The sequence below is a fragment of the Pholcus phalangioides genome, unplaced genomic scaffold, assembly GCF_987345545.1.
Source record: "Pholcus phalangioides strain wild (caught in Gottingen) unplaced genomic scaffold, Ppha-v1.0 ptg000032l_1, whole genome shotgun sequence".
NCBI classification, from domain to species: domain Eukaryota; kingdom Metazoa; phylum Arthropoda; class Arachnida; order Araneae; family Pholcidae; genus Pholcus; species Pholcus phalangioides.
This window is the reverse complement of record NW_028301622.1, coordinates 1,195,003-1,217,141: the sequence shown is the minus strand read 5'-3', so window position 1 is coordinate 1,217,141 and position 22,139 is coordinate 1,195,003. Positions and strand designations below refer to the sequence as shown.

General features: G+C 41.1%; 1 protein-coding gene across 1 annotated transcript in view; it reads left to right on the top strand.

The window, feature by feature from the left end:
• The window catches only part of sim (bHLH transcription factor single-minded), a 169,946-nt gene that overhangs the window by 27,268 nt on the left and 120,539 nt on the right, over positions 1–22,139 (top strand). Inside the window, exon 2 of the mRNA XM_089253223.1 lies at positions 19,676–19,950. Coding sequence (XP_089109349.1) covers positions 19,776–19,950 — 175 coding nt within the window. The 5' untranslated portion in view covers positions 19,676–19,775. The remainder of the gene's footprint in view (positions 1–19,675; positions 19,951–22,139) is intronic.

The following is a 22,139-nucleotide window of genomic DNA, read 5'->3' as shown; positions in this document are numbered from 1 at the left end:
GGTAAGAACTCAAAATTTCTCTTTAAGAAATTCATTGCGACCCACCCTTTAAGCCATATATGGTAAACCCTTGACCCGCGGACCAAATGTGGTCCTGAAGGCTATGTAATGTGGCTTGCCCCCCCAAAGCCAGTTTCGTAAAAATGAACTAAGCGGCACATTTACAGATAACTTAAATGACCCGTGGCACAATTGCAGAGCATTTAAGTGGCCGGTGGTACATTTTCAGATCACCGAAGTAGGCCCGTGGCACATTCAAAGCTCACTTAATTACCCTGCTACACAGTTCCAGAACACTTAAACGATCCGTGGCACATTTAAAGATCCCTTGAGTGACATGTGGCAAAATTTTAGAGCACTTAAGCGGCCCACCGGTGCGGTTCTACATCACTCAAGTTACCCGCGGAACATTCCCAGATTACTTAAGCGATCCCCGGCATAATTACGGGTCACTTGAGTGATGCGTTGCACAGTTCCAGAGCACTTAAGCGGCGCGGAAACATTTCCAGAGCACTTGAAGGATCCGTGAAACATTTAGAGATCACCGAAGTGGCTCTGTGGATGACTTATCTATAGGAAGAATGTTAGTTCAGGTGCCCAATAATTATCGAAATTATTTCCATTTTTGGCGCACTGAATAAGATGCCATTAAGAATATTTTATATCTTCATAAAGGGTGGTTGATGACGTAAGCATCATCCAAACCCCCCTTGTCATCAAAAGTCAGCAAATCGGAAACCTCTCCCCGCTCCCATCGATGCTGACGTAATACTTGAATGACCCCATACGATGCTTTCATGATTTTTCAAATTTTCTTTGAAATTCCGGAAAATGAAGCAGTAACACCGTTAGATTTTGCCGAGCACAGTTCGAGTCAAAATGTCTCAGAGCAAGTCAAAAAGAAAAGCTCTTAGCGTAAGGTATTAAATAAAAATTTCTTCTTAAATTTGTAGATGATAACACAAAAAAAAAAAATTAAATTTCCCTCCCAGCACGTTAAACACCATCCTAGGTTCAAAAAGATGCATTCATTCATTGTACATCAATCAAAATGTAAGAGATTTCTGTTTTTTCCCCTTGCAAACTACATCCCGTATAATGCACGTTCATATTTTTAATGGAATAACAAAACAAACACATAATTTCTTCCTATTAAATCTCTATATGTACCGTAATGCTTGTTAGTAAATTAAAAAACTACACAAAAAAGATTTGGTAGGTGAAAAACTATGCCCTATAATTCTAATAGAAATTTCCTGCTTATAATGTTTTTTTAGTTGATTTCTAAATTGATAAAAATAGTGATTAAAACATTTTTAAATACAAATACAAATACAAATACAACGCCACAACAGGCAAAATGCCCAACGAGGTGGCTGAGAAAAAGGCGCCCATAAAAATATGGATGTCATAAATTTCAAAAATACAGCAACCCAATTAAAAATGTAATTAACAAAAATTATAAACAATATATACACATGATAAATATTATACAATGCCCATAAAGAATACTTATTCTAAGTATTGATAGAGCTTCTCGATTTACCCCAACATGTTTGTCGTATTTCTTTTTAAACGTGTCAATTGTGTTACAATCAACTACCTCCGGGGGTAAGCTATTCCATTCATTAACAACCCTATTAGAGAAAAATTCCCTGCGACACCATAACATTGCATTGTCCCTCACCAATCGATACTGGTGTCCCCTTGTAAAAGCAGTCGATTGGCGGTGTACCTTTCATGGTCCATCCTATCCATCCCATTGAAAATTTTGAACACTTCGATCATATCTCCTCGACACGTGCGTTCATCCAATGTAAACATATTCAAAAAATGAAGTCTCTCTTCATAACTCAAGCCCCGTGTGCCAATAAGGACACGCGTAGCTCTTCTCTGCACCCCTGCAACCAAGTCTATGTCCCTCTGTAGGTATGGTCTCCAAAACCTTACAGCATACTCCAGTCCAGGACGAACTAAGCCTCGAAAAATGGCCACTTATCCAAAATGTTCTGTATAGAACATGATTGTTATGATATCTAATCGGTTTTTTCAACAAAAAAAAAAAAATATGGTATTAATTCACTAACTTTTATTAGAAATTATAATAGAATTGATAGAGTCGATTAACTCAATTAAAATTTTTAATTGAGATTAACAATTTGACCGATTAACCGACCCGATTAATCGATTAATCGGACCAGCCCTAATGAAAACGCATTAAACTCGAAGATTTCATGTGTCCAAAATGAATAAGATATTTCGCACGTGCTTGGCGGGCCATCCATGGCTCCCCATTCAAAAGCACACCAAGGGATCACCCTCCAGTAATAAAGAAGTGGCTATCGGGGAATCGGAAAGTGTTTTTGTTTCTTTAAAAGAAGAAAAAGACAAGAGAGAATTCAGTAAAAGTACATTCGCTACAGAATACAATTTTAAAGAATTCTTGTCTTGTTTGATCTTGTCATTTGATCTGTAGGCATTTTTAGAAGAAAATGCCAACAGATCAATCAGTTTTGGTGGTAAATGTCCGAAAAATATAATATTTTTTATTGAAAATTCCTAAAATACAAATACAAATACAACGCCACAACAGGCGAATTGCCCAACGAGGTGGCTGACTTAAGAACATCATGGATCCCCGAGCCATTTTTTGGAGGCCCTACCTACTACATCACACATGCACTCCGCCCACCCCCCCTTCCCCCGCGGAATCCCCCAACGAATCGGTACATGCGGGAATGTGCGTGTACGTGTAGTGAAACCTGACGTAAAGTCAGGTTTGATCGATCTCTTAAAAATGCTTAAAATACGACCAATAGCTTGAAAAAGTGCCAAAAATATGACATCATAAAAAAAATATATATATATATGACGGTATAAAAATCCGAGCCCTACTGATAACAATAACCAATTGATAACTATATCCGAAAAAATTTCGGTTCTATGTGAGATGACCATTGTCCTGATGCGGAACAATGTTTGTCAACATTGTCGAACGCGACAATGTTTTCCTTTCGCATGTAAAAGTGTTAAATCGTACGTTTTATTTTTCCCGATTGTTCTAAAAAACGGATCGTATTTAGGGGATCAAAATTTCCAGCATTTTCCTTGATGATGTAATGGTGAACCTAAATATGAAAATACAATTTTTATTTGAACCCATATGGATATTATTAAGTTTTCATTAATTATGGAATTATTTCTTTAACCAATTCTTAATTTTCATCCATGAATTATTATTTTTAACTATATTGAAATTATTCTTAGTAATTCTGAAATTATATTTCTATCTGCAGTTCTGCCATTATTTCTATTTCAGTAATTCCATAACTATATTTTTTCATTAATTATAAAATTTCATCAATTATGCAATGATTTTTTTCTTAATAATTCTGAAGTTATTGCCTTCATCAAGGTGTTTTTCAGCATTTCTGTAAATTCTGTAATTATGTATACATAGGCGTATGCAGAATTTTCTCGAGGGGGGGTTTCAGATTTTTTTTCCTTTTCTGAGGGGGGTTTACTTTTCTTTCCTGCAAAATAACACTTTAATCTTGGCCTTTGCGTACGCCAATATATGTATACACCTTTTAGATGCCGAATGTTGCCTCTGGAAATATTATACGAAATAATATGTCTCAAAACGTGTTTTGGATCTGAGTTCCCCGGGTTCGTTACGACAGCCCTTTTAAAAATGAATCAAATGCACAGCATTTACTATTAAATCTGAAAAGTATCTCACAGGTCTAAAGTACAGAAGTACAGATTTCAGAGAGAGTGGCTAGTACTCTCTTTAAGTCTTTCTATGTAAAGAGTACAGTATTTTCTCAAAATATGCTGCGGACCACGGCAAAACACTATGAAGGGCCACATTTGGCCCGCGGAAAACGGGTCGCAGACCCCCTGTTGTAAGGAGTTAGAATCAGGCCCGTCATTGAGGGGGGGAGGACACACACCCTGGCTTTTGAAAATAAACTAAAAATGATATATATATATACAAGCTCTGACAATAAAGTTCGGTGAATAGTCCTGTAACATTAACGTAGATGAAATGTTAACGAAAGTTACCTTACTGTCCTTCGAAATAGTCACCACCCATTACTATGCACCGCTGAGATCTCCTATACATGTCCTGGAAACTTTGCAAGAAGTCTTCTTTTGGGATGGAGTTCAACAGCCTCGTCACGTTTCGTTGGATGTCAGGAATATCGTCACATCTCTTTCCTTTCAAAGCGAGTTTGAGTCGTGGCAATAGGAAGAACTCTGGAGGATTGAGATCTGGCGAGTATGGTGGATGTTCAATTTGCACCACCCCCCTTTTTCGCCAGGAACTGTTTGACGATATTGGCTGTGTGAGGGCGAGCATTGTCGTGAACAAGAAACCGTGAACCTTGTTGTGCGTACTGAGGTCGTACCCTGCGTAGACGTTTCATGAAACGGGTCAAAATTTCAATGTACCTTGCAGCATTCATCGTCGTTCCCTCAGGTACAAATTCCTTGTGGATTTTCCTGTTCTCAGTTAGGAACCAAAGCACTAAACAAGCACTTTGTAAAACAAGTCTTTCACGGAACACAAACGACGCTCAACTGAACAACGGCGGCGGCAGATGGTCAATACCTGCTGCTACGCACGTGCAGCATTCTGCTTCGCCAGTGTTGCCAGATCGGCTGTTCTGATTTCATTCACCGAACTTGACTGTCAGAGGTTGTATATATACATACATTGAGTACATGTGCTTCCCCCCCCCCCCCTGGAAAATGTTGAAATGACGGCTCTGGTTAGAATGGAACTGGAAGAGTGGATAAACTTTACCCAAGAATATTAAAAAGTCACCCCAACCAATTACGACTTCTAAGATAATTCGAATAGACCAATTGGGTAGCTTCATTTCGTAAGCGTCCAACCAGGGTGCTGCATTAGTCTTACTCGCAGGCTCTCAACTTCATTCTGACCACGACGTTTGAAGTCAACAGACGTAATTTTTCTCGCTGAGCAACCGAGAGTTAAGATTTGGTATCCAACCAACCCAAGTGGGATCCTCTGTCAGCGTGTGATAAGTAGTTAAATAACTTTTTCCTCTGAAGACGACACCCATTGCTTGTCGAAATGCATTAGAAGTTTTTGTTTTTATTGGATATTTCCTTTATTCGTGTTTGTGACATCTTCATAGAGTGGAACTGTCTATTCTAATGTAACCTATACAGTCGAATCCCGTTATAACGAATGCCAAGAGACCGGAGGATCACTTCGTTAAAACGAAATTTCGTTATAAAGGAATTCCAGGTTACCTAGCATTGTTCCTATGTAAACTTATTTGGGGGATTAGAAAAGTGTTCGTTAAAACGAGATTTTCGCTATAACGAGAGATTCCCATAGATTCCCATGTAAAAGCCTTAAGACCAAGGAACTGTGACTGTAAACCATAGTTTCCCAAGCTTTTTGTTCCATCGCCCGCTCCATCAAAAATTTTTTTCTCTCATCGCCCCTAACTCAAGTAAACCCGTAAGATCCCATGTTAAATACATAGCTTTTATTGCCCCCCTCCCCCCGGACCATTCCATCGTCCACCAGGGGGGCGGTATTGCCCACTTTGGGAAACACTGCTGTAAACAGTTGAAAGAAGCTGATCATGAACTGAACACAAAGGGAGCTTCTTTTTACCTTATAAGAGCATGTCTTCACTATAGGAAGGAAATTGCAAAAGCAGCGCTACATGTACATCGATCATAGCGGCTATTACGCCGGGTTGAGACATTTTGAACCTATCCAAGCTGCATTAACTTTCAAGCGGCTTTGACCTAAGTATGGAAATTTTGGTCAACAATGGAGACTTCTGACCTCCAACATAGTCTTGCAGATTGATAATTCTAACTTATAAGGAAAAAAAATGAGTCTGGTTCAACTTTAGCTCCAAAACGAGGAAAAAGAATTTCGACCGGGAAAAAAACGATAACATAAACCGAAGTCTTCATACCTAGAAACGAATTTTTCCCTATTAGACCGTTCTGTACTTAGCGAAAGCGATAACAATATCCGGATTTTAACATCATATGATTCCTAACAAGCGACGTCGATTCTTTTTATTTACTTTTTGTCGGTCCACACAAAATATTTTCCATACTTACTTTATGCCGTTCGATAATCATTTCTCCTGTTTATAAATTTTTTTGTGTGGTTCGCAAATTATTCCTCTAATTTATTCGTTTTACTTTTCCGCAAATTATTTTTCCAACTTGTATAATTTTCCGCTGTCCGCAAATTATTTTTCCGACTTGCATAATTTTCCGCTGTCCGCAAATTATTTTTCCGACTTGCATAATTTTCCGCTGTCCGCAAATTATTTTTCCGACTTGTATAATTTTCCGCTGTCCGCAAATTATTTTTCCGACTTGCATAATTTTCCGCTGTCCGCAAATTATTTTTCCGACTTGCATAATTTTCCGCTGTCCGCAAATTATTTTTCCGACTTGCATAATTTTCCGCTGTCCGCAAATTATTTTTCCGACTTGCATAATTTTCCGCTGTCCGCAAATTATTTTTCCGACTTGCATAATTTTCCGCTGTCCGCAAATTATTTTTCCGACTTGCATAATTTTCCGCTGTCCGCAAATTATTTTTCCGACTTGTATACTTTTCCGCTGTCCGCAAATTATTTTTCCGACTTGCATAATTTTCCGCTGTCCGCAAATTATTTTCCGTATTTTTATCTTATACCGGTTCTTAAAAATTATTTTTATCATTTCTAAATATTTTGGCAGCAAACAAATCAATCCTACTATTTTTTTATCTTTTGCTAGTCCGCAAATTATTTCCCATGTTTATTTAATCCTTTTTCCGGTCCGTGAAATATATTTTTCCTATTTATAAATTTTTTGGTGGTCCGCAAATTACTTTCCCTGTTCATTTTTTGCCGATCAGCAGATCATTTTCCTTACTCATTTTTTGCAGGTCCGCAAATTATTTTCCATATTCGATTTTTCATGTTAAAATTTTCCGGTAGGCAATTATTTTCCCTATTTGTCTTTTGCCGGTCCGCAAATTATTTTCCCTATCTATTTATTTTCTGCAGGTTCACAGATAATTTTTCCTATTTATTCATGTTTTGGTGGTAAGCAAATTATTTTCCATATTATTATTATTTTTTGCCAGTGAGCAATTTATTTTCAGATTCATTTTCTGCCAGTCAGCAAAAAATAATTTTCTTCATTTATTTTCTGCCAGTCAGCAAATAATTTCCCATATTTATTTTTTGGCAGTCCACAAAATTATTTCTCTAATTTCTGCCCGTCAGCAAAGTGTAAAAAAACGATTGAAAAAAACCCTCCTTCTAGCATTGCTCTAGCAGTGCTTCTCAACCTGAGGCCATATGGGTCCCTTTGCAGCTCTGGGAGTGTCTAAGGAGGTCCACGGGTGATTTAGAAAACGGTCCACGGGTGAATAGAAAAGGAGCCATGAAGGGTCGGCTAAGGGGGGCCACAGAGAGCTGCGAAGTGAATTCAGATGATAAATATTTTTGATTTTGATTTCAGATGTTTCAGAAATAAAGTGAGATATGGTGAGAACTTGTGGTTTCCATTGAAATCCAGCAGAACTGCCCATAGGAATAGGTCATGGTCCGGGCATGGCCCCGGGGGCCTCATGTCCGTAACGGGCCTACATGATGAGATCCGGTAGCCTACCACGCTTTTCGAAAATATGTTGATATGTAATCTGTTACTTCTCCAGCTTTAGTAGGCTAAAGAAAAATTTGACAATAAATTTACTAAAAATTATACTAAAAGGGTCTCGTTCATGGATTAGGAATGTAGGACCCTTATTAAGACGGGGGAGCACGGGCGCAAACATGTAAAGAAACACTCTTTAGAGCATCGGTTTTGAAGTCGCGAGCACTGTGTTTGGCCCGCACTGCTCGCCGCCCTCTGCTAGATAGTCAGTGACGAACCAAAAGAGAGTTTATGACCAAAATGACCAAGCAGTGACCTGGAGAGCAAGGGACCAGGTCAGTGAGCAACCAAAAGAGAGTTTATGACCAAAATAGAGTGCAATAGAGTGCAAGCAGGTGAGTGACCAAGAGAGCGTGGGATCAGATCGGTGAGAGATCGTAAGCATGCCCTAAAGCGAGCATGTGAATGACCAAAACATTGTGCAATCCTGTGATCAAACAAAAGAGTGACCTAGAGAGCAAGCATCTAGGTTATTGAGCAACCAATAGAGAGACCTAGCGAGCAATGGACCAGACAAAAAGAGTGACGTTGAGAGTGTGCAAGCATGTGAGTGACGAAAAGAGTGACTTAGAGACTGAGGCATATCTACGGGGGGGGGGGGGTCATAGCAGGTTATCGCCTAGAGCGGTAAATTTGAGGAATGAGTGGTCAAGAAAATCAGACTAGAATAAGAGAAGAGCGGCAAAATTTGTGTAGCCCACAGGCAGCAAAATCATAAACCCGCCTCTGTCAACGTTTTGAATAGTTCGGGCCACTTCGTTGTTTTTGAAACACTTTTGTCTTGAATCATTTGAGTTATCTGGAAATGTGCCTCGAGCCACAACGTGCCGCGGACAATTTATGATCTGGAAATGTGCCAGTAAAATTACTTATAAAAATGCCGCTAGCCGAAGTGATCTAAAAGCGTGCTGTCAGACATTCAAGCGATTTAGAAGCGCGCCGCGGGCCACTCGAGTGACCTGGGAATACGCCGCGAGCCTTTGAAGTAATCTAGAAATGCGCCACGAATCTCAAGTGATTTGATCACACCAGATGACTTCGAGAGTCACATTTGACCCGAGGGCCATGAACCGAGCATGTATGCCATAGAACTCCTTAGAGAGGTTGAGTTTGTGAGCTTGAACGAACAATTGTTTTTACATCATTATATGCTAAATATTTCTCTGTAGGGCGGTCTATGTATACCTTCATTTTACTGGCAAAAGGGGCATCTTATTGACATAAAGGGTCTGTAGAGAACAAAAGGTCAAGAACCCCTGGCACACATTAAACGGTGTTCACGACTCAGAAAAAGGTTGATTTATGGTTACACAACGATTAGATTTTTTCCCAATGTGCTCGGCTGGGATCATGCTCTTCACGGAACTGGTAATTACTAGTGCTCGTTTGATCTACGCCAAGTAGGCCGTGGCACGGAATGAACATGCAATTCGCATAGCCCGTGGCATAACCCATAGCCTGTGGCTAAATGTGGCCTTCGGAATCATCCGATGTACCCCGTGACCTCAAACCAAATTTTGTGAAAATGAACCAAGCCCCATAGTATAGTATAGTATAGTATAGAACCGAGCACGCCCAGGCTCTGTCGCTTTTGTGATATAAGCTCATTGATCGTGAGATCGTGGGCGTGTGAAAAAAAAAAAAAAACTCAAGCCGGCCGGGGCCAACATCCACACCCCCACACCCAAACCCCCAATCCCAGGGCACATCACCGCTCGACAAGCCAGGACAGCACCGCGGGCGCAATCCCCCCTCAGCCCCGCCGACGCGGCCCACAACGCCCCAACACGCCCCGCGAAGGGAGACTCCCGACCATCCTGACGAACCTCCACCGCGGACACGAGAGAGAACCCTCCACAGGACGGGGACACCACCCCCACCAAGAAAAACACGGACGCCTCGCAACAAGGGCCCCAACCGACGCGCCACTCCCGACCACGCACGAAGCCACCCGACCGCCGACACCCATTCCCGCCCTCCCTGCAACCCCCCGCACCCCCGAACGGTCCACCCCGCCACCCGACCAAGCCACATATTTGAAGATCACTGAAATGACCCGCGGCATGTTTATGAATCACTCGAGTGACCCGCGGCACAGTAACAGAGCACCTGAATGACTAGCGGTGCAGTTCCACATCATTTAAGTGACCCCACGGTATATTTACAGATTACTGAAGTGACCCGGAGCATGTTTATAGAACACTTGAGTGGACCACGGCAGCACTTTAATGATCCGAGGTGCAGTTCCACATCATTTAAGTGAACCACGGCATATTTACAGATCACTTGAATGACCCGGGGCATATTTGTAGATCACATGAGTGACCTGCGGCACAGTTCCACATCATTTTAGGGACCCGCGGCATTTCTACAGATCACTTAAGCGGCCCGTGGTGCAGTTCCACATAACCAGGGTACCGATTTCCGCATGGGCAACATGGGAATTTGCCTAGCGCTCCATGTTTTAAGGGGGACCCCAACATTTATATTTTAGTAAGCTTATAACATTTTACTCAAATTGTTATAAACTTAATTTGGTAAAACTTTGGGAAATCAAAGGATTTTCCCGAAATCACATGATGCTACGTATTTCCAAAGTGCCCATTATTAGCAGACCCTAGTAAATATCAATCTTAATGTTATACCAGTCAATAATAGACTGATGACACAGCATACGCACAATGTACCTAGGGGCCGTTCAAGTATTACGTAAGCAAATTTTTAGCCATTTTTGACCTCACCCCCTTGTCAGCAAAAGTCAGGAAAACGCTGACCCCCGCTCTCCCCCTAGTCAGCAAAATTTCGTCATCAGCTCTGCCCCTTTGAATTTCGGAAGAAAATACGTTTATATGTTATTATTATCAATTTCTGTTAATTTCAATGTTATCTGAAGGCTATGTGAACGCAAAATTTATCTTTAATAAATTCATTGCGACCCACCCTCTAAGCCATATAATGATAAATCGCATAAAGATCCTTGGTCCGCGGACCATATATGGCCCTGGGAGTTATCTGATGCGGCCTGCCCCTCTTCAAACCTAATTTTGTAAAAATGAACTAAGCGGCACATTTACAGATCGCTTAAGTGTCCCGTGGTATAATTCCAGAACATTTAAGTGGCCCGTGGTATATTTTCAGATCACTTGAATGACCCTGGACACAGTTCCAGAACACTTAAGCGATCCATGATACATTTAGAGATCCCTTGAGTGACATGTGACGTAGTTTTAGAGCACTTAAGTGGCCCCCAGTGCGGTTCTACATCACTCAAGTTACCCGCGGCACATTCTCAGATCATTTAAGTGATGCGTGACACAGTTCCAGAGCACTTAAGCGGCCCGAACACATTTCCAGAGCACTTGGACCCACGAAACATTTAGAGATCACTAAAGTGTCACTGTAGGGCACTTATCAATGGGGGAGGGGGCTGTTACTTCAATTGCCCACAAACTACCGAAAGGTTTTTCTCGTTTTTGGCGCACCGAGTAAGATGCCATTAAAAATATTTCATATTTTCATAAAGGGTGGTTGATGACGTAAGCATTATCCAACCCCCCCCCTCCCCCTTGTCGACAAAAATCAGCAAATCGGAACCTCCCCCCCATCGATGATGACGTAATACTTGAACGACCCCCTATTACAATATAAAATCAGCGGAAAATTGCCATTGTCAAACTGTTCTAGAGGAAGATCATTCTCATTAAAAAGGATAGAATCATCAGTTCGGTCAAGCATTGGCGTACGCAAGGGGGGGGGGGGGCTTTGGGGTTCTAACCCCCCCCCCCCAAGCTGAGATTATAGTGTTATTGCGCAGGAAAAACCGTAACCCCTTTCCCCTTGAGAAAACTCTGTATACGCCTATGCGATCAAGTCTTTTACACAAAAAAAACTGTCATCTTTAGCTTTATTGTGTACTAGCTGTAACCCGCGGCTTCGCTCGAGTGGATTTAGTAATCAGAAAATTGTCCTACAATGATTTCCCCCGTATAACATTGGACCCCCCCCCCGTGGACCCCCCCTTGCGAGGGGGGATGAATTTTCATAAATCCTGTCATAGTGATCCTCTGTGTTATAAAATATAATACTCACCAAATTACATATTTATAGCTTCTGTTGTTTCGACTCAGTGATGATTGCGCCATATGACCTTTGAAACACCCCCCTTCCTCCCTTCATATGACATCCCTTAGATGTTGAATTTTGAAATATTCCTTTTTAGTGTGTGTGTGTGTGTGTGTGTGTGTCTACATTTCATACTACAAACTACTGACAAAATTTTATATTTATAGCTTCAGCGGTTTCGGCGAAGCGTGATTTCTCTATGTAACCATTGAACCCTCTTGTGACTCGAATTTCGAGGAAACCCCTTCATACCCTCCTAAAAACCCTCCTTACATGATAAAATGACCCGGGATCTACTGACTAAATTTCGTATTTATAACTCCTGCGGTTTCGGCTCGGCATGATTTCATTATATAACCTTTGAACCCCCCAGGGCCGTCATTTCAACTTTTTCTAGGGGGCGGGGCAAGCATTTTCCGGTGGGGGGGGGGGGACAAAGGACTCAATGTATGTATATATATATTTGTGTATATATATACCATTTTTAGTGTATTTTCAAAAGCCGGGGCCCCCAAATGACTGGGTTGAATTTCGAAAAACAGTTTCTTAGTGGTCTTTACTTCTTGAAATAAAACTACTGACCAAATTCCATATTTCGGTTTCGGCTCGGCGATGATGAATCAGTGAATCAGTCAGGACATGTCATAATATATACAGGGTGATTATAAAAAAACTATCCCGACATATGGTCCCCTAACTATCATACCATTCACAGAAACTGAATGAAATTTTGGCATAAGGTATTTTGAGGTATGCGCTCAAGAATGATATGGAAAACAACAGTGTCACTCTAACAGTTACGGTTACAGTGAGAAAATTTCGAAAATATCAAATGGCAACACCAAGTTTTTTGTATTGGAATGCGATCTCCATTGTGAAAAACCCTAAATAGCGTTCGAACGGCAACTGTAGCATGAAAATCACCGGCGGTAGATAGGCTAAAAGTGAGGACAACCAATAAGGACAGAGAAGCAGCATAAAATAAAGCATTTTATTGTGTTTGACAAATTTTCCACATGACCTTGTGGAGGACTAATCGGGCTGGGATCTCAGCCGAAGAAACGGTGTGACGAATGAAACGAACATTAATGCTCTGGTGCACGGCAAAGTTCTTTTTTCCTTGCCTAGCTCCGGGGATTTTCGTGCTACAGGTGCCATTCCAACGCTATTTAGTGTTTTTCAGTATGGAGATCGCATTCCAATACAATGAACTTGGTGTTGCCATTTGATATTTTCGAAATTTTCTCACTGTAACTGTAACTGTTAGAGTGACACTGTTGTTTTCCATATCATTCTTGAGCGCATACCTCAAAATACCTTATGCCAAAATTTCATTCAGTTTCTGTGAATGGTATGATAGGGGCCCATATGTCGGGATAGTTTTTTTATAATCACCCCGTATATATATATATATATAAATTGAAGCTGAAGAGTAATTCTCAAAAATTAGATTTTGATGACATTTTCAATGATTTCGCTCATGAGAGTGCGAAAAAAGCATTTATTGTAATATTGTATTTTGTATTTCATGGAGAAATTTTTCATTACATTTCTCACATTGGAAATGGCACTTATCTTTTTTTTTATGTGTTCAGAAACAATATGTAGTATATTTTCCGACAGACCAAACCTCTTCGACCACATTCGGGGATAATACGCAGGGCCGCAACTAGATGCTTGGTCACCCGGGGCAAGTGCGCATTTTCGCACCCCCTTGTAATGTTGAAGGAGAGGTCTGAGAATAAAATTAGCGCCCCCTCTGGTCCATCACCCGGGGCACGAGACCCGCCTGCTTCCCTCCCCCAGTTGCGGCCCTGGTAATACGTCTTTTGCCTAGGGCCCCATTAAGTCAAAATCGAACCCTTCACATAACTCACGTTACTCGTGATGCAGTTCCAAATCCCTCACGTTACCCGCGGCGCAGTTCCAGATCAATCAAGTGACCCGATTCATATCAACAGATCACTCGAGTGACCCACGGCACTTTCACTGATCACTCAAGTGCCACGCGACACGTTTTCAATCCAATGAAGTGGCGCTCCCCCCCCCTAAAGGTTGACACCAATGTCTTGTTACTCAAATAAATTCGTAAATAATGTCAATTTAACACGTTTGTCTTTGATGTCTAAACCAAAAAAACGCCTCTTAAGAAATCTTCTCACTCAAGTATTTCTTAGTGAATAGTCACTATATTCACTTTTTACGAGCTTGCTGAAAGCAATGTAAGTTAGTCTAAAAGGATAAGTGGATGAAAATTATACAGGGGCCCGGGTCGATGTATGTTGTACCGGAGACACATCCGAAAACATGACCAGGATGAGCGAGGGGGAGAATAATGTTAAACTGCCTGTCCCATGTGGGTAAGTAAGAAGTTGTGACATTTGGAGAGATTTACGAGGCGGCACAAACTGCGCGATATTTCACCCCTTGTGGGTTGTGTGGGGCTAAAGTAAAGCTTGTATCACCTTCCGTAGAGCCACCCCCCCCCCCTTTTTTTTCTCTCTCGAAATGGCTAATTCGTTGAAACATCTGTTTAAGCCCATCTGTCGCTACAAGAAACGAAATGTAATAGTTTGTTGTTAGAAGTCATATCCCGGTACCGAAAAGACGTAAGAATTACGGCCGTCCGAATTCCATTCGAAGAAATGAGTCCATGCGTGAAGAGCAGGGCTTAGCGAAACATCGGTGTGCAGCGAGAGGGCAGTCGTAGGCGGAACCGAGACAAATTTCAAGCAAAATTAAATAAATTTAAAAAAAAAAAAAAATTCTAAAGTTAAATTGTCCAAGCAAAATTTGAGACACTATGTATGTATCATGATGTATATCATAATGATGAAATGAAAGTAATTTTAAGAATGGTTTTACTGCCTGTATTGAAAAACATTTCCTGGACCAGGCCCGTAGCCAGAAATTCCGTTCCGGGGGGGGGGGACCAAAGTGATAGAACAGTGGATTCGGCCATCTTTTTTTCCCTATTTTTAAGCATTTTCTAACATTTCGGGAGGGGTCAGACCCCGAACAACCCCCCCCCCCACCGCCCTCCTGCTACTGCCTTGGCTTGGATGACACCATTAAATTCGAACGGCTTTTATATAAAAGGAACCACGCGCCATTAAATCAAAAAGGAGAAAAAGCTATTTAAAGTTACAGTAAAACCTCGATAAGACGTCACCTCATATTATCGAAAAATTATGACGACTTAAGCGAAGTGCCGTTAGTTTCAATGTGAAAATCGTATAAATGTAAAATATGACATTTACTAGCTATAATACCCGGCGTTGAGGGTATAAACTCTTCAATGAGGCTTTTTTGGATCACGTGATATCTCCCTCTTTCTTTGAGGGACATGCAAACCGTGTCTAAGTTGACCAATATGGCGACTTCCTGCGCGACTTCATGAAATAAACAAATCTAGATTTAAAGGAACATAGAAACGAATATATATTTTTTTCTTTTTTAAGGATTGCTAAGTATCTCGATCCCCCCCCCCCCGAACTTTAAGTTCTCCATCTGCCTGTTTCAGCTTTCAAAAATGCTTAATTGAAGCTGTGGAATTTCTTCGATGTACTTTACGGGCCCATAATTAATTTTAAAACATCCTAAACTATGAATTTATGCAGTTGAATATCAAAAGACAATACGGAGACATTAATATTCATGCTTGAGAAGATATAAATAAAAAGTTGAAATCAATGTTATTGCATGGATATCCAAATCAAAAGTAGGTCCGGCTAATTACTTCATATTTGATCTCCTGGGCTTCGTATACCTCTAATCGAACTCAATATTTCAGAAATCTAGAATTCAATACAATTTTTAAAATTATTGATGTGACAGAAAACTCCACAAAATTTCAGCATTTCTACAGTAAAATCGGCAATTTTAACACTGATTTCTATGGGGCATCATCCTTTGCCTGACCCTCAAAGTGATGCTGATGATGGTGTCTATTCAAAAAGCTCTCATTACTGGGAGGATTTAATAAAGTGGCAAACCATTATAAAGGCATAAATATTATACATATATGTACAGCATTAAAGAAACGACAAACCATTGTAAAGGCATATACACGTCTGAAACGCATTGCTAGGGAACCACGGTAACCAAAGTAAACGTTCGGAAAGTGATTGTTGAGACCCAAAAGCCATTGTTGCCCTACGGTTTTTTGCCCATTTGGGGCATTTGCCCTGGTCTGACGAAATTTTAAAGTAGCCTATCGTTCAAGTCGGGTCCCATTTGGTATATATGCAGAATTTGGTGACGATCGATCTAAAATTGTAGATTTGTATAAAGAACATACACACACACCCACAGACACACAGAAAATCAATTTTATATATATAGATTAAAATATGAATTAAAATTACAATATTAGGAACATTTATAAATTTCAAAAGGAAAAAATTGAATGTTTTTTTATATTTTTTAGAGCTCTTATTGCTTAACTTACTGTGTTAAAATATACACAGGTACAATTTGATTTATACTAGTCATTTTTAATTTAGACTAATCAGAGCAACTGTTAGAATAGTCACAACAGAACTAACTACTGCACATTAGTTTTACATAGGGGCCGTTCAAGTATTACGTCATCGTCGATGGAGGGGGGTTTTCCGATTTGCGATGACAAGGGGGGGAGGGGGGTTTGGATAATGCTTACGTCATCAACCACCCTTTATGAAAATATGAGTTAGGATTCAGAGTGGCGGAGCTGATGACGAAATTTTGCGTACAAGGGGGAGGGGGGTCAAAAATTACTAAAAATTTGCTTACGTAATACTTGAACGGTCCCATATACATGAAATTAAATTTTAGTGTTTCAATTCTTCATCAGTAGTTCATGATACAGCTACAAGGTAATACTAGTAAAAATTATCAAGGTAATCTTTCACATACTAACTACAATGTAATCTCGAACACAGGGTCCACTTTGAGGGACTCGTGGAGGGCCCAGTGTAGGCAAAAGCACACATTAGAAGACCTCAACTTTGGAAAAAAAATGTCTGGTTTTTCAACAAGGATAATTTGTTTAAATTTGGAGCCCTAAACTAGTGGGGCCCATGCAGAAATCAGGTCTTGCTCGAACCGTCCTTAATGTTTCAAAAACTTTAGTCGGCAAATGAACTACCCCAGAGTAACTTTTGTTACTTGAAAACTGCTCCGGTTTTGGTACATAAGGCTTTTATGACGACTTTTAAGCATATTTTTTTTAAAGGAAGTCATAGAAATGATCTATTCCTCTCTCAAACTCTTTCACGGTGACGAGTTAACCGAAATTAGCGACGAGTAAACGAGGGCTTAAATAACATTGCGGTCTATGCAAGCCGGACAAGCCTGAAGATAAACGACGATTTAACCGGATTGACGACTTATTAGGGTGACGACTTAACGAGGTTTTACTGTATTTCGATTGAGTTATTTCCTCAGTTTGGTAGTTGGTTCAAGTGCACACAGACGGCAACACAGCCTATATGTCACTTAAACTATGTGACATATAGGCTGTGATGGCTGTGGATATAGGCTGTGACAAATAGTCACGTGACTATTTTGATGGAAAATCCCACCTCTTTTTCAATAGTTCACATGTCGGTATCTCTCAAAAATGTTAAAACTTGCAATTGGTTACTATTACATAGAAGCCGCTCATTAGTGGGAGGAGAAAAGGTTAAAATAGGAAATACAATAGAAACACGTTTGAACTGCACAGGTGTAGACACCTAAAGTCGATGGGAACCTAATTGAACAAATTTTTCAATTCAAGTTCAATTTATTGTATGAAAATTTTAGGAAAAAAAGTATTTTCATGAGCTTATATACAGCCACAACATGTACGAGTATCCTCTCCGGATTGGGTGAGAAATTCCATTGCCGCAAGGTAGTGCTTCGCAACCTGTGCTCAGTGTAGCCCCTGGAGCTTGGTGGCCATTCTAGCCAAATGAAATTAATCGGTGAATTTAGTGACCGAATAAAAAAAATATACGACCAAGGATGGCTCCTAATATAGCGTTTTTTCTTAAAAAAGGGCTCCTGGAATCAAAAAGTTTGGGAACCGCAGGTTTGACGCGTGCTAGCCCCGGCGAATTAAAATATAAGGGCCCGTTCAAACATTACATCAGCAAATTTATAGCTATTTTTGACCCCCCCTTCCCCGTCAGCATAATCTCGTCATCTCTGCCCCCCTATCTCCTAATGCATATTGGTGGGATCAGTGAGCCCTTGGCCTGCGGACCAAATGTGGCACTGAGGGTTATCTGATGTGGCCTGCCCCCCCCCCTCCAAACCAAATTTTGCAAAAAAAATTAACTAAGCGGCACGTTTACAGATCGCTTAAGTGACCCGTGTGGTGGCACAATACCAGATAATTTATGTTACCCGTGGCACATTCACAGATCAGTGACGTGACCCGCGACACAGTTCCAGAACACTCAAGCGATCCGTGACACATTTAGAGATCCCTTGAGTGACATGTGGCACAGTTTTAGAACACTTAAGCTGTCCCAAGTGCGGTTCTACATCACTCGAGTTACCCACGGCACATTCTCAGATTATTTAAGTGATCCGCGGCATAATTACGGATCACTTGAGTGATGCGGTACACCATTCCGGAGCACTTAAGTGGCCCTGACACATTTCCAGATCACTTGAATCAGCGAAACATTTAGGGATCACTTCACTAAAGTGGCTCTGTAGAGGACTTATGAATAAGGGGAATGTTAGTTCAGGTGCACACAAACACGCGAAAGGTTTTTCTCGCTTTTTGGAAGATCGAGTAAGATGCCATTAAGAATATTTCCTATTTTCATAAAGGGTGGGTGATGACGTAAGCATCATCCAAACCCCCCTGCCCCTTGTCATCACTCCCCCCCCCCACAATCGATGCTGACGTAATATTTGAATGACCCCCACTGTAAAAGGAAGAAGCGTTCACAGAGTAAAAATAAATTGCGAGAGAAATAGCGGAGATTGGTGATTAGAGGGTCATTCAAGTATTACGTCAGCATCGAGGGGGGAAGGGGGTTTCGGATTTGCTGACTTTTGATGACACGGGGGGGGAAAAGGGGTTTGAAGGTTGCTTACGTCATCAACCACCCCTTTTTGAAGATATGAAATATTCTAAGCTCCTGACGAAATTTTGTTAACAAGGGGGAGGGGGTCAAAAATGGCTAAAAATCTGCTTACGTAATACTTGAATGGCCCCTTATGCATAACCAGCGTATCACTTTTACACAGGTACACACTGTAGCAAGTACATTTTAACATATACAAAATGTATAAAAAAAGCAGTAAGGGCCGTAGCTACGATTTTTGCCGTTCCCCCCTCCCCCCCACAACTTTAAAATTCGATAATTTTATACCGGTGCTCTTTGTTCTCACCTTAAATTGCCACCCAATAATTTTGGTGTGGGGGGGGGGGAGGGTGGGAGAGACCGGGAACCTCTAGAGTCCCGGTCTTGATGGGAACCAATTGCGACCGAAGCTAAACGTCGTACAAAAGTGAAAGTCGTATAAAATCGAGGTTCCATTGTATATCGTTCATCCTCATTAGCGGATAAAATATTTGGTCCCGCGGGTGTCCGTTATCGAGAGGTTGTGCATTCATCAACGAAAGTAATAAATACCCCCTTCACATGTCTGATAATTCTTTCATGTTGTTGTTCCCAATCGTAATTGAATGAATGACCATAATACTAACGACATGATCGATAATACAACGCCAATTCACAAATTCTTACAAAATAGTTTATTGATACTTTTGAAGTGATTGTACACAAAGCCGATACTTATCGAAATAAAATTGTGGTTTGTTTTTATCCTTTTCAAAATCCAGGGGGTAAATCGATCAACCTGAACCCAACGACGGCCATCCAAAGGAGACGAGGAGAGTCGGACCGGATCTCGGTAACCGTTGCGTTAGAAGCGTGCGACCAATGAAGGAGAAGTCCAAGAACGCGGCACGTTCACGCCGGGAGAAAGAGAATGCGGAGTTCCTGGAATTGGCAAAACTTCTGCCCCTGCCGAGCGCCATCACGAGCCAATTGGATAAAGCCTCTATCATCCGACTCACCACTTCTTACCTCAAGATGAGAGCTGTCTTCCCTGATGGTAAACGGAACTTTCTTTCTTTCTTTCTCACAGACACCATTATTGCGGTACTGTATATATGAATTTGTTACTACTACTAAACCACACATGCACCTCGTCCGTATTCCTCTGCGGAATCTCTAACGAATTGGTACATGCGGGAATGTGTGTGTGTACGTGTAGTGAAACCTGACGTGAAGTTTGTTTCTGTGTAATGCTTGTTATGTGTCGTGCTGCCATCTGCCACCAGTTTTTCTAACTGTGAGTGAAGTGTAATGATTGAATAATTTATCGTTGTAGGCGTGTTGCTGTCTGTGGCGAGACTTTTTAATGGGGAGATCGGCTCGCATTTGTGCCTCGAAGTTGGGAACCACAAGAAACCAACTTCAGCCGACCACCACTGCGGTGACGGTGGGTTTCGAACCCGGATCCCCGCGATGCGGGTCCGTCATTATGACCACTCGAACACCACAGCGGCTGTATTTGTTACTGCCACGATATGACCGGGATCTAGGCTCTTCACGAATTGGCCGGCTAGTTCGTATATAGCAGTGTTTCCTCAACCGCCGGGCTGCGGCCCAGTACCGGGCCCTGACACTAGTCACACAGTGCCGCGAGAGTGATTCGAAATTTTATTTTCCCCATTAATTTCTCGTTAGTTGTGTGTATGGCCGGGCCCCTTTCACTTACTCGAAAGAGATTTACCGGGCCGCGGGCTTACAAAGGTTGAGAACCACTGGTATTATAGTATACGGTCGATCCCGCTTAGAATGCTTTCCTGCTTAGTACGACTAATTTTTTTGCGAATTTAACATTTTTCCTATGCTGATAATGTTAACTTTTCCCGGATACAACGTTCGAACTTTTTGCTATTCCCGCTTACAACGTTCGAAACATTCACATCGGACTTCTCCGTCGCTTGAAAACAGCGTACGTTTCCGTCTTTTTCACTGGTAAAGAAATGAAAATGGTGGTTATTCGTGTACTAAAGCGGTTAACAAATATGTGAAAGCAGGTTATCTTTTTTCGGCATAAAGAATCGACTGAAAAGTACGCACGAAAAATCCCGTATAATGCACGTAAATACATAATGGAATAACAAATACAGTAAAACCTCGTTAAGTCGTCACCCTAATAAGTCGTCACTCCGGTTAAGTCGTCATTTTTCTTCAGGCCCTTCCAGCTTTCATAGACAACAATGCTTTTTTTTTTTTTTTTTTTCAAACCGAGCGCAACTCAGGTCTATCGCCATAGGCAATTTACTACCTAGTGAGTTGCACCGGAAGTGTAAGCGTGTGTACCTAACAGTCTGAGTGCGTATCTAGTGTTGTGTATGATTTTTCAGTGCTGCCATCTATATCTCAGAAGTGAAGTGAGTGATGTGTAGTGACTGAATATTTGTACTGTTTGTAGGACTGTTGCTCTCTGTGGCGAGCCTTTTTAAAGGGGAGATCGGCAGACAACGATGCTATTAAACCCTCGTTTACTCGTCGCTAATTTCGGTTAACTCGTCACTATGAAAACGTTCGAGAAAGAGGAACAGACTATTTTTATGGCTGCCATTAACAAAACAGCTTGTCAACAGCATTGCCATATGTTTAAAGTCACCATAAAATCCTGTACACCCAAACGGGACAGTTTAAGTAATGAAAGTTACGCTGGGGAAGTTCATTTGCCGACTAAGGTTTTTGGAACGTTGGGGGCTGTTCGAGCTGGATCTCATTTCTACATGGGCCCTAATAATTAAGGGCTTCAAATTTAAACAAAATATCTTTGTTGAAAAAAAAAATCAGGCATTCTTTCCCGAATCGAGGTCTTGTGTTTACTTTTCCCTGCCCAGGGCCCCCCCCCCCCACCTCAAGTCAAAAGTGTTCGACATTACCTTGTAGTTGTATCATGAACTACTGATGAAGAATTCAAACACTAAAGTTTTAAATTTGATGTGTATGTAAAATTAATGTGCAATAGAGAGTTCTGTTATGAAGAAAAGCTAACTATTCTAACAGTCTAAATTAAAAATTACTAGTACAGTCAAACCCCGTTAATGAGTCACTCTTGGGAGAGCAAAAATATGACTTGATAAGCGGAGTGACTCGTTAAACGGAGTAAGCCATAGCTGTTACAGTTCCTGCGTGAGGATAATTGGGACTTCCAAAAAGTGATCCGGTAGGCGGAGTGACGTGTTAACCGGGTGACGCACTAACGAGGTT